At 38.0% G+C, this 13,977-nt stretch overlaps 1 protein-coding gene across 3 annotated transcripts in view; it reads right to left on the bottom strand.

The window, feature by feature from the left end:
- The window catches only part of tpp2 (tripeptidyl peptidase 2), a 38,793-nt gene extending 27,915 nt beyond the window's left edge, over positions 1-10,878 (bottom strand). For 2 of the 3 annotated variants that reach the window (XM_084399393.1, XM_084399394.1), the window contains exons 1-9: positions 10,581-10,827; positions 9,028-9,156; positions 8,455-8,550; positions 7,536-7,640; positions 5,921-6,045; positions 5,651-5,814; positions 3,931-4,085; positions 1,685-1,761; positions 111-238 (exon numbers count right to left, since the gene is read on the bottom strand). In XM_084399393.1, coding sequence (XP_084255519.1) covers positions 111-238; positions 1,685-1,761; positions 3,931-4,085; positions 5,651-5,814; positions 5,921-6,045; positions 7,536-7,640; positions 8,455-8,550; positions 9,028-9,156; positions 10,581-10,745 — 1,144 coding nt within the window. In that variant the 5' untranslated portion in view covers positions 10,746-10,827. Of the gene's footprint in view, positions 1-110; positions 239-1,684; positions 1,762-3,930; positions 4,086-5,650; positions 5,815-5,920; positions 6,046-7,535; positions 7,641-8,454; positions 8,551-9,027; positions 9,157-10,580 lie in introns of all 3 variants that reach the window. The other variant, XM_084399395.1, reaches the window with a different exon arrangement.
- Positions 10,879-13,977: the final 3,099 nt, after the last annotated feature.

Below are 13,977 nucleotides of genomic sequence, written 5' to 3'. Positions count from 1 at the left end.
TGCGATAGCTAATTATTATTTGTTCTTTTTTAATTCAGTTGAATAAAAAAACGTTGTCTAGTTATATTAAACGCGATGAAGTGATATGTACTGTGAAAACATGCCCGTACCGATCACACTGCTGGTGGTTCCTCCGGGACAGCCCACGGTGGACAAACACGGGCCGTTATTCCCAGCGCTCGACACAAACAGAACGTTGTACTTCTGCACCGCCTCCGTGATGACCTCACAGATTCTCCTGAGGAACAAGCAGAGTCGAGGAGATGTTCCTGAGCACCAGATCAGAGCTTCTCATGCTGGGGCCACACCAAAACATGTTCCCACACCTCGGTTCACTTCACATTCAAGGACCTTTCAAGGACTTTCCAGGTCCGATACCCTCAAACTCAAGGACTTAATGTGGGGACACGTCTGTTGTGTCCGACAACAAACACTGAGGTTCCATCGTAGTAGTTTCGTACACGCGTGAACGTCATGGCAACGTACAACAAAGCACCTCACGCGGGAAACACTTACTGTAGCGATTAAATGCGCGTAACTAGCGTAAATCAAGCAAGCTAGTGCGCACAGGCCACGAAGTGTTGGCGGAATAACACATTAGTGGACCGGAGGGAATAATATGGAATAAATTCAAGCACTTTCAAGGACCCATAACTACTGAAGCTTGTTTCCGCCACAGAATAAAACATTTTAAAAGATAATTGCAACTTTTTATCTCACAATTCTGACTTTATTTCTCAGAATTGCGACTTTATAACACATAATTGCGAGTTTATGTCACGCAATTCTGACATCTTTTCTCAGGATTGTGAGATATAAAGTCCAATTCTAAGGACTTTTTTTTTTTTACCTCAGAAAAGTTTATATCTCGCAATTCTGACTTTATATCACGCAATTGCATATCATAAAGTCAGAATTGTGAGATATAAACATGCAATTCTGAGAAAAAAAAAGTCAGAATTTCAAGTATATTTCTCGCAATTGTGAGTTTATATCTCATAATTCTGACTTTATAACACGCAATTGCGACTTTATATCGCGTAATTCTGAGATAAAAAGTCGCAATTGCCTTTTTTATTGTTCACCCTGTGGCGGAAACAAGCATAACACCATATGTGTGTTTATTTTATTTTTTTAAAACTTTCCAGGGCCTTGAATTTTTTCAAACTTCCTAGGATTTCAAGGAGCCGTGGGAACCCTGCTTATAAGATTTTCAAAATGTGAGAGACTACAAACATGAGGACAAATAATCCTAGATTTAACCGCTTTGCTCCTATAGTGTGTGTTGTGCCGCGATGTGTAGACGACAACACACCACACACACGGACAGATTTACACCCAGAGTCCCGACTGTGACACCGGGAAATCTCGCCACATCTCTCGAGACTTCAGGATAAACAGGACCGCACTCGGACACATGTCTGATGTTCACGCGTGCGGTTGCCAGATCTCAAGAGTTTAAATCCCCCAATCAGAGCTTTTGAAAATCACATTTCTGGTGTTCATATCCATCCTGATAAGATAATCTGTGCAGCCATCAACATAATCGGGACTTCATTTAGGAATGTTGGAAGGGGAGAGATCGGATATCTTGTGGTGTGGCCGCAGCGTTAGGAGCAACTAGTTACTTGAAGAATCCGACGACCAGCTGTGTGTGTGTGTGTGTGTGTGATCAGAAGCTCACCCTGAGTTTGGCCAGTGCGTCGCCTCGCCGTAACTGTAGTTCACAAGATCACACTTGTAGTTTACGACCTCAATCATCTGCAAAAAATAAACAAATATATATAACACAATCAATAAAGCAACCGCGATACATTTATAAACATGTGAATGATCAAGAGTCTGTATCTGCAGGATAGTTTCTCCTGTCCTTCGTCTCGCCGTGTTTTGGTGAGTTTTAGTGAATGTGTGAATCGTATTATCAACATTTCTCTTTAAAATAAAGGACACCCTTGTTTTGATATTTTGTATCTAATGCATGACATTCAGACACATTTAATGTGACTATTATATTATATCTTTGAGTTTAAAGATAGATCTATTTTATTCATTTTAATCAAATGACATTAATCAAATGTATCCATTTATTATTTATTTTAATCAAATTTCATGTATTTATTTTAATCAAATTGTTTAGTTATTTACTTGGTCCAATCTCTCTTTTATATATATATATATATATATATATATATATATATATATATAATATTTACACACTGTTTTTCTTATTTATATTTAAATCAATAATTGTGATCATTTTATTTCATTTAGTTCTATCAAATTTATTTATTTAATCATTTATTCAATCAATTAACTTTATAAATGTATTATTTTTATTTATTTAATTAAAATTGTGATTATTTATTTGAATTGTTTACTTTATTCAAATTTATTTAGTTAAAACTTATTTTTATTTGCTTCTCTTTACATTTTCTCTCTAAACATGTCCATGAAACCCAGTTTGAGACAGTTCTTAATGTAATATAACACTAACTTTATATATGATTTTTTTTTTAAACATAAACTTGAACGAAAATTTGAAATATAGAGATAAAACAAGTCCGACGAAGTACTAAACCACTAAAACTCAAATAAAATAGAAATATATTCAAATAATGACTCAAGACAACAACAAAAAAAAAGGTTCCCTAAAACCACTGTACCAGCATGTTAACAACACTACAGCAGAGATGGGAAGTAACGATGTACTCAAGTAGATTTTTCAGATATTTTTACTTTACTATTTATTTTTGTGCCGACTTTGTACTTTTACTCCTTACATTTTTAACAGGAATATCGGCACTTTCTACTCCTTACATTTTACAAAATTGGCTCGTTACTTTAGTTTCAAATAATTTCAGTGGAGTTACCGTTATTATTTTTTGCGTCATCAATACCGAATTCAGTCTAATCGGATGGGAATATCCGCCGCACCACTACAAGACGACAGATTCATTCGCGGCAAATCCATCCCACACACAGTGACACACACACACACACACACACGTTTTTTAACTCACTCACTGTCCTACACACAATTACGCTATGACACGTTACACTATACAGAAGGTGTGTATACCCTAGTTGCTCAAGGTCTTGAAGGGATTCAGGACAAATCCAAGCACATCTGCAGATCTGAGGGCATTCATCACATGCCATTTTTATGGTCTATTTGCATATCAATAAAGATTTTTTTAATACAATGCACATTGAATTTGTAATTTCTCCAACTTTTATAGCACTTCAATTGTAAAAATGATGAACCTGAACTATTGCATTTATTATCATGTTCAAAGATGCACCAGCTGTCAGCTCATTTCTGGTACGCTGCTGCCATCTAGTGGCTGTTCACTGTAACTCTAAAACTATGGGGAACCTCTTCATTAATGTGTGTTTAGCAATTCAGATTTTATCCTTTATTTGCTTTCCAGAAGCCATATTTGAGCGCACACACACACACACACACACACACACACACACACACACACACACAGATTCCTTTAAATGTTTAGGGGAAGATTAAAAAAGAGAAACTGGATGTGTGAATACTGGAGTCCCAGTCTCTGTCACAGTAATCATATATGTGATGTTTCTACTGGCAGACATCCGTTTCACATGTAGGCGACGGCACATAAAGAACCTTTTTCCCATTTCCGCTTCAGTTCCTCAGCTTGCACTGAGTGACATCAGTGGGGTCCAGGTAGCTTTGCATAGGCTACTTTTACTTTTATACTTTAAGTGAAATTTCCAAGCCTGTACTTTGTACTTGAGTAAGGAAATTAAATCAGTATTTTTTAACACAAGTATCTGCACCTCTACTTGAGTACGGGAAGTGAGTACTTTTGCCATCTCTGCACTAAAGTAACCCTGCTTCAATAGTTCTTGATGATGTCACTCGTGATGTGATGATGATTGACAGGTGTCTCTTACAGCTCGTATGAGGCCGGTGCCGGTCTCCATAGTGCTGAGGCGTGTGTCTCCGATCTTCAGCGCCAGGATCTGGGCTCCCGGGGCCACGCCGTTGCGCTCGGGCTCCTCGGGGAAGTGTCCCGCTGCGATGCTGGCCACGTGTGTCCCGTGAGCTCCTGCAAACACACACACACACACACACACACACACACACACACACACACACACACACACACACACATCAGTGTGCAGACTCTCAATCATCACTTACACATGCTTTCCATGAAGGACTGATGCAACTCTAGCTTTTCTAGAAGATACTGTAGTGGAAAACAGCATAAAAACACATAGAACGCACAGACATCTGGGGTCTCGCTTATAAATCTGTGTGTAGGGTCTTTACTAAAAGTGTACGTGCGCCTGAAAGCCAAAAATGGCATCCGGCATATAATATTCACACTTATAAAACTGTGCGTACGCCTAAATTCCCTTCATAACCCCGTCAGCGATGTACTGTGCCCACATGCGTCTGCACCCCGAAAAATAACCATATATGAGCTAACAACGCCTCGTTTTACTAGGCATATCCTCATCTGCATATGCATAATCATCCACGCTATATCATGTTTAACGGTGCAAGACATTAGGAAAATATGAGATGCAGATGTGCGTCACATTACATTGCTAAAAGTGATTTAGTGGCCTTACAAAAGTTTTTCTCAATCTTTTCCACTGGCCAATTAGTGTTTTTAATTGCTTTATATTTTTAATGGAGACAGATTGGCCTTATTGATCATTATTTGCGTGTAGATATTTCCTCAGAGCACGAGTTCTGCTGTTATCATGTGCTGAGCAAACATTAACACACAGCAGTGTTCGACAGCAGCACACACACTACTAATATTTCTATTTATTACAATATTAAAAAAAATTGTGTACCTTCTCGGTAATGATTTCATGTAATTTAAGTGCTTAAGTCCATTAATGAGAAGGGCATATTTCATCTAAATGACTATATCAGATGTAAAACAGAGTTTAAATCATTATTTTATGTATTTAGACTGTTATTGTGAACATGCACTGTATTTATGATTAGGTTTTCCTTCATCCGCCGTCAAATCAACATCGTTGTTGATTCTCCCATCAACTGTTTTTATTAGAGCTGGGCAACGATTAATCGCATCCAAGATAAACATCTGTGTTTACATAATCACTGTGTGTGTGTGTGTGTGTATAATTATTTTGTGTATATATAAATAAACACACGTGCATATTCGCATGTATACACTTATATATGAAGAGTTCAGATGCAAAAGCCTCTGAGTGCCATCTTTTCTTCTAGAATGATCATTTTGTATTAAAAAAAATATATATATTATATACAAGCCAAATGATAATTTTTATTAAGCTTGTATATTTAAGTTCAGTAATTTCACTTAAATTACAATTAATAGGTAATTTGTGTTTATTTATATATACACAAAATAATTATACACACACACACACAGTGATTATGTAAACACAGACGTTTATCTTGGATGTGATTAATCGTTGCCCAGCTCTAGTTATTATAAATCACAACGTATGCGTATCATGAATTAGTGAAGTCTGTTTATTTGTATCCATTACAAACTCCCCTATCAGGGACAGTAAAGTATGTTTGATGTGATGTGTGTATAGCGGCGTCCTGATCTGTGCGCGGGTTATGAACGAGGCGCGGTGTCGCTGTCATCACTCTCACCTCCGCTAGTGACGATACACAGCGTGTTTCCCTCGTCGTAGATGTTCAGCGAGTAGTTGAGCATCTCTGCGGTTCCCAGCGTGGCGTACTCCTGTTTCTCTCGGTACGAGCTCAGCACGGTGCAGGACGACAGCTCTCCGGTCTCAGACGTGTCCACCACAGCCCTGACACACACACACACGTCAAGTCGAGTCCCCTTCATTTATCCAGCGCTTTAACAATACAGATTGTTTCACAGCAGCTTTACAGTTTAGCTGTGTGTGTTCTGACCTCCATGTGACGCCGTCGTGCCACGACACGCAGTCGTAAACCGGCCCTGGGTCGCTGTACTTCTTCTCCAGGGTTCCCAACAGCTCCACGTGACACTGTAGCTCCTCCCTCTGCAGTTTCTCCAGCTGAACACACACACACACACACACACATTTGACACTTTTTTTTTATATTTATGGAATATCGTTTATTTTAATGATTTTTCCATGAACATCATTCAGAATCAGAATCAGTTCCTCTTGCAGCATCTCTTCTCTTCTCTGATGACGAGGGCGGGGCTATAACCTGTCACTCACATGAGATCAGCCAATAGAAAACCACAACCATCCAATCAATTCCCCACAGACACAATCAAGCCCCGCCCACATGTGTTCTTGTTCCAGAAGCGTTTCGCTCGGATATACGGCACAATAGAGGAGAAAAGACCAGCGCAACTTCACTTTCCTGCCAGTTCATCCTTCCCTCGGGTTTATCAGGAGTCCAAGGCTGTGTTCCCTTCACTCACTAACTTCCCTCCGTCTCGTTCACTCGGATGTACGTCATTGCTTACGTTGCATGAGTGCCCACTACTGGCTGAACTGGAACATGCTAAGCCCTTGATCACTTACAATCCACTATGGGCTTCATTTATTATTTATTTTTTTCCTTACGAAATTGTTTAATGAAGCATTCTATATGTTTATAGGCGTGTTTGAGTTGTTTAAAAAAAAATTTTTAAATAATTAATATATCAGAGTTGTTTGTGGTGGGGTAAATTAAACGCAGAATACTTTGACGTCACAATCGTGTTGCATTGTGGTACATGGAGCTGCCTGAAGTGTACACATGAAGTAGACTCAGAATCGAGGGTCTGTCCATATAAACTTCCCTCGTCCACTTCACGAACGCACTTCAAAATGGCGGCAGGGATTATCCCGAGGCTAAGCGCTTAGGGAAGTTCAAAAGTGCGTGTCTAGAAGTGGACTGGAACGCAGCCCAAGACCACAGGTCTTTTGTTGCACTTGAACCACGAATACACAAAAACATTTTTTTAATGGATTCGAGGAGTTTTGTGGTTGAAATTTATAAAAGTAACAAATCCTTCATTCACGGGTCAATTTGACCCCTTAGGAATGAATGGGATGTGAGGAATGCTTCAGTTCACATAGAAACACCTAAAAATGCTCAAAATTCAAACTAAAAATGCTCAAACTTTACCATAAAATGATTGTATAATGTCTACATGTGTATCTGATGCACACTGAAGAGAAACTGGCTTTAGGACCCAGAGGAACAGCTCATTTACTCCATATAGAGATATAAGCCCATCTAGAGTCATCAAATATCATCTTATATTATTATTTTATTTCCACAAGAGGTCAAAGACACACAATGTAAGATATTTAGAGCTGAATTAAAAGGGTTATGGATGAAATTGTGAGTTATTTTGAATTTAAGTTGAAAGAATGTGAGGAATGTGCTTAAATTATTTATTACCTATTTATTATATTATTACAAAACCTATTAACCATTTATTTATTGATCAAATCTAGTAATAAAAAAAAAAAAAAAAAAAAGGGAAGGATGAAGGTTAAATGTATTCCTCATGTGTGCAGCATCAGTAGAAGAGTCTGACCTGAGAGGGGTTCGGGTGAGTCTGGTCGAACTCTTCTATCCTCCGGCTGGCCTCAGCGAGAGCCGATCGGTGCGCCGGGTCCCACAGCTTCTCCTTACGCTCTTTCTGAACCGCACACACGGGAATATCATGAGTGAACATCATCATCATCATCATCATCAGCATCATCATGCGTTTGTTTGAGGTCAGCACATGCACACAGGGTCGGGTATCGTTTGCATTTTAATGATTCCGATTCCAGTTTCGATTCCAATTCTTATCGATTCCTAATTTTCGATTCCAAAAACATTAAAAAAAAACATAAAAAAAACATAAAAATTAGATATCATTTACATTTAGTCTTATTGCAAAACATTTAATTGTAGCTGAGTATCGTGAACAAAAATCAACAGTTATGCAAGGAAAGTGGTTTAAAAATAGGCTAAGGCTACCACAGAAAAACAACTAGCCTAACTAATATACATGTAAAGCATTATTAAAGACAATACGCACTCAGAAATAAAAAAAGAACAAATGAAGAATTAGCAATTAGCTACAACTGAACAAAGATACGATTGAAATAAACAGTGTTTTAAGATTTACAGGTACAGAAACTGTAATCAAATGTAAAATAACACTGCACTTTATTAATAAAAATATACTTACAAAAGTTATTCAGTCTAGAACCAGTGAATTTACTCATTGTTTTTTGTTGTGTTATTATAGAGACTGCAGGAGTATTAGGCTGCTGTCACTTTAAGAGCTGCCCAATATGCCCAATATACACACGCCTGCTCTGAAATCCGTCTCGCGCTCGAACGGTTTAAAGTCATCTTGAGATGCACACAGAGGAATCCATAAGAGGAATCGAAATTTACATTTTAGGACAAGCATCCGATTCCCAGCCCAACATGCACACGCCATCAGCTCGAGCCATTACCTGTATCCTCTCCTTCAGAGCTTTAGGGAAAAAATCATAAGCGTTCTTTATTCCGACGTGATATTTCCCAGACGGATTCTCCCAGTCATCCGGGATCTGAAGAGAAACAGGAAAACCTTTAGACTCACTGAAGCACTACATCAACACACAGAGGCGGAATCACACAAACACGTTCGACTCATATTTCACACTAATAAAAAAATAATAATATTCGCATTATTTTAAACCATGCTATTTTTTTTTATTAGTCCATGGCACCATTTTACCTGATAGTTTTGAATAACCTTCTGAAATATTATTATTATTGTGCAATAATGGAAATGTGTTCAATTCTGTGTTCGTGTCGACGTGCATGAGCATGCATTTATGGATATGAATATGATCCCAGAGCAATTTCCACTCTGTGACAAAACAGACCAAACAAAATCCTAAATAAAGATAGATTTTCTTTCTTTTGATTTTAGGGTGAAAAATGAGACCCAAACATGTTATTGATATAGTTTCAGTAACCCGAGCATCTGAGGTGTGACGGATATGAATATGAGACATAAGTGTGCAGAATAAGGGTCTCACTTTGAGCGTTCGTCCCGTTAGCCCGGTCACGGCCCCGTCCTTCAGCTCCGCCACGCTGGACATGTTCACGTCTCCGCTGCCCGTCGTGTCGATGATGTCCACGATCTTGGGTTTGCCGTCTGTGGTGATCTGACGAATCAGACAAATCAGATCAGCTTACGTGAAGAGATGCGTCTGAAAGCTCAGACGCTGAGAGAGCTCGTGGAGAACACATGATCCCCAGTGTTGCTGAATGAGCGTTACATGTGACAGACAGAAACAAGACATGCACGTCACATGATTCCCTCAGTAGTGAACAACTAGAACAGCTGACAGTTGAGTGTGTGTGTGTGTGTGTGTGTGTGTGTGTGTGTGTGTAAACAGCTGCTGGATCCTCTTACAGGGATGCTTTAAACAGGGGGAAGAACAGCGTAGAACCGTAAAAATAAAAATAAAAATAAATAAATGTGATTAATATTAAAAAAAATTTGAATCAATAATTTTATTAAAAAATTATAATAATAAATGTATGCATTTGATTACAAAATTGATTAAAATAAATTCATAAAATGTAATTAAAAAAAATAAGAGCTAAAAATGTTTAAAAAAAATATATAACTTTATTTAAATAAATAATAAAAGAATACTTAAGATTTAAATTAAGGTAGCCTAATTTAAATAAAAACCTTTGATACACAAATAATTTAAATACATAAATAAAAATAAGAAAAGCAGTGTAAAAATGTAAATATTAAAAATAACATTAAATTAAATTGATAAATAAATATATTTTAATATTATTTATTTAAATAAATAATAAATGAATACATTAAGATTTAAATTAATTGAATAAAACATTTGATTAAAATAATTAAACAAAAACAATTAAAATAAATAAATAAATTGATGCAAGTAAAAATAATAATAGAAAATAAGTAACTAAATAAATACATTGATTAGAATGAATGAATGAAATCTAAATGAATATATAGCCTACTATATTTATACATAACAATAAAACACATAACAACACAGTACAACAGTAAGTAGAAAAAAACATAACCATGTAATACTTTTAATATTTATAATATCAATTTTCTCACTGGCTGCTTATATAATGCTGGTATTTGGAGGCCTGTGCCCTATCTAGCCAGCATCCTGGAGCAAAGGCTAATCTGCTGTCTATGTAGGCTTGGAAACAGCCATTATCATATAGAATACAATGTCTCTGTGATGTCTGACATGACACATTAATACCACATTAACTCATAATTGTATCTACCAAATCATATACCTCACAAATCCCACAATACATGTCTGAGATCCTATAGTACAGCCGTGGTGCTTCTTTGTAAGTCATTGCCATTGATGAGGATGACACAGCTTGCCCTTTCAAACACGCCGTTTATGTGTTTTGCAGACTTTATCAGCTTAATTGGCTTCGGATATGTTAGTGCTTCAGTGTTTAAATAATGACACGGGAGTTCCGGTGCCGTCCAGTGTCTGTGGACCCTTAAACGGGAGTAAAACCCAGTGCGGCCTAGTGCTGAGCCGAAGCCGCGGGCTCGATTTACCTGCATACCCGGGGCCCCTGGGTCCACCCCGGTGTCGAGGATCGCGATGAGCACCCCTCGGCCATCGTATTCCGGGAACTTGGTGAGGAACGAGGCAGCGCCGGTCTCTTTTTTCGGAAGTAGCCCATGGAACGGGAACGGATCTTCAGCGGAATGAACAGACATGACCGTGCAGAACGAGGATGAAAACACAACGCGACAGCGACCGCGACGGACCGGTATATTATCGACACAATGTGCGCGAGAACGGAGCGACTTTCTTAAAGGCGCAGTAACACACTCAATTTCACAGTGGTTTATTATTACAGAATAATGTCACTCGTTAATTTATAACCTTAAATAGGAATATAAAAGGTCCCAGCTAACGGGGAACGTTATCAGAACGCTCTCTCAAAGTTACGAACAAACGCTCTTCCAACATAACATTAGAGTAAAGATATCTCTCAAAACATTATTTAGCCTATACATCGTCCACGGAACGTTTTAGTTCATCTAATGTTTTACTTGTTACTTTTGAATGTTCTTTGAACGTTCCCATGACGTTTTGACGTCCTTTGACGTTTGCAAATTGCAGAGAACATTCAAAAATAACACTTTTAAAACTTAATGGGAACCATTCTTACAACATATTTCTGTTATTTGTGCTGGGCACTGCTTACTATCTAGGGATGTGTATTAATGTGGCTAAAATGTGTTCAACAACCACTAGATGGCTTTAATGTTCCACTAATGAGTTATTATTAGTGGACATCGGCTAGTTCTGCATGCTATCTGCAATATATTGTGCAGTTTATGCAAACAAACTGCTCAATTACTACAACAATGCAGTCAAATTACCACAGCACGCAGTGTAAGAGAAGGAAATAAAGTGTGTGTGTGTGTGTGTGTGTGTGTGTGTTAATGTGAGAATCTGGGACAGAAGTGATTATAGAAACATATTAAAGCAGCAGCGCAATGGAGGCTTTATGAATATGGATTTTACTGCTGAGTTTTTCTGCATTTAATTTGAATGTGTTTTATTGAGGACATTCCTCATTCTATCCAGAGATCCGCTTTATTGCTCATGCTAATCTCCATATGGATCATGCTGTATCCCTCTCCTGGATCCAGAGGTGTTTCCAGCTCCGACACTATAATCCTGTGTGTGTGAACAGCTATTTCAAGTTCATCTGTTTCTTTGGCTTGAGAGTGAAATTAAAGCACTGTTGAGCATCTCCATCCGTTATACAGCACACATTAAACACACACACACACACACACACACACACACACACACACACACACACACACACTCACACACTCCTACCCGTCACACAAAACTTTTTACATTTTCAAAAAAACTCATTCTTTATGATTTATAAGCTTGTTTCCTCAATTTATGTCCACAGTGACACGAGTCCCCATGTGTGCATTCAGGTGTAAGTCCCCGCCGGGATAGAAACACACACACACACACACTCTCACACACACACAAACTCACTCACTCTCTCTCTCTCTCTCACTCACACACCCACACACACACACTTGTGGTTTACCACAGGGCGTAGTCAGCTGTGTTTTTACTAAAATAAAGCATCAATAGACGGTTACATCGCCCCCGTCACACGCTGCTCTGTGTGTGTGAGTGTGTGTGTGTGTGTGTGTGTGTGTGTGTGTATAAACGCACGCTCCTTTCGCTTGCAACCTGTGCTGTGATATTTGCATGTGGCTGGAGCTTGTAACAAAGTATTGTTTGTTTCAGAATGTTTGTATATGCGTCAAAGCATGATGATGCTCCAGAAGTCTATCAATCCAGCCATGCAAACATGCAGACGTCACTGCGCTTCACCGGGTCACACACACACCGGGTCACACACCGGGTCACACACGGACACCTGATGGAGGCAACAACAGCCCGCTCTCAGCATCTTCCTCTTCACTGCTGACAAACACTGGAAGATGAAGCATCCATGGCGAATCAGCCAAACACTTCAATGAGCTTAAGCCAAACAATTAGGCCAGTAAAGCCCACAGGATCGAGGCCCGACAGCTCCGGATAAGACCAGCTTCAGGGTCATTAAAACATCACCCACAACTTCATTATCCTTCAGTAAGAGGCTCAGGGACAAATCTGACGTTTATACTGTAGCTGGAACGGACGCTTGACATGAGATCTGTTTCACAGCTAAAACTTCACTCTTTCTCTTCACAACCAAGAGATTTCAGTCGCATCACTAAACCTCACATGTGACTTTATTCCATCTGGTGTTCTTAGTTTTACGTTTTTTTTTTGTTGTTGTTGAATTTTTTACTTCATCGGAATGGTACGAAACTTGGTAAAGGTTCATAAAAAATTCATGGACATGATTCGGAAAGGTTAAATGGTCCTGAAAAAAGTCACATTGTGCTCCTCGCGCATTGGAAATGAATGGGAGACGAGTTTCCTCTAGTGGACGCGTTTGGTACTGCAGCCGAACACACTCTCACTGAACGCTCGTTTCCTCAGATATCAACCTCAACTTTCGAACACAACTTGTTTAAGATTTATAGCTTTGATTTTGTGATGTTACTTTTTTTAAGTTCACTTTTTAAAACTTTTTTCACTTCAGCAATAATCTGCCAAGTGTCGTCTTTGAAAAGAGATCAAACTCCAGTCTGTCGCTCTAAAGCGGTCAAGATTTAGACAGTTTAAGTTGGACATTTAATTTTCAGGTCTATGCTCAAAAAGTGAATAAATGGATTATAAATACAGAGTGAATATAATTTAGTATAAATAAATCCCATCAAAATACAAAATATTAAATAAAAAACATTATCAAACTAAAATATAGTACATTCATTTCCTTGACAAAAATAAAATAAAAATAAAAGAGCAGGAACCGACACACGAAGAGCACAGAGGGTTAAGTTATGAAAATGTTATTTCTGAATGTCTGAATGAAATATCAATGTGACATTGATGGGGCAAGTGCAAGTTGGTTAATTTGGTACACTGTAAAAAAATATACGATGACAAGAAATGTTGTTTTTTTCACATTGCTTTAACTTATTTTAACAAAATAAGTTTTTTTTATAAGTTATACACGATTCAACTCATTTTAATGTAATTTAAGTTACAATGACTTAAATCATGACAATCATTCAAGTTGATTGTACTTAAGAATTTAAGGCAGCAACTTTTATTTTTGAAAGTAAAATTACATGATATTAGGCCAAAATTGGGAATGTGGTTCAGAAAACAGTGCAAAAGTGGAACAGTATTGACAATTGTTTTGAGTGTGAAAAATTACAGACAACTGCGACTTTCAATTATAGTAAGTGTTTTCAGGATGACTAATTTGGATAACACCTGCAATAAACTTGACACGACTAGAAAACTGATTTTTATGCAGGACCAACCCTGCAGAAATTAAAAATG

Source organism: Rutilus rutilus (genome assembly GCF_951802725.1).
Source record: "Rutilus rutilus genome assembly, chromosome: 2".
NCBI lineage: Eukaryota > Metazoa > Chordata > Actinopteri > Cypriniformes > Leuciscidae > Rutilus > Rutilus rutilus.
This window is presented reverse-complemented; position numbering and strand designations above follow the sequence as displayed.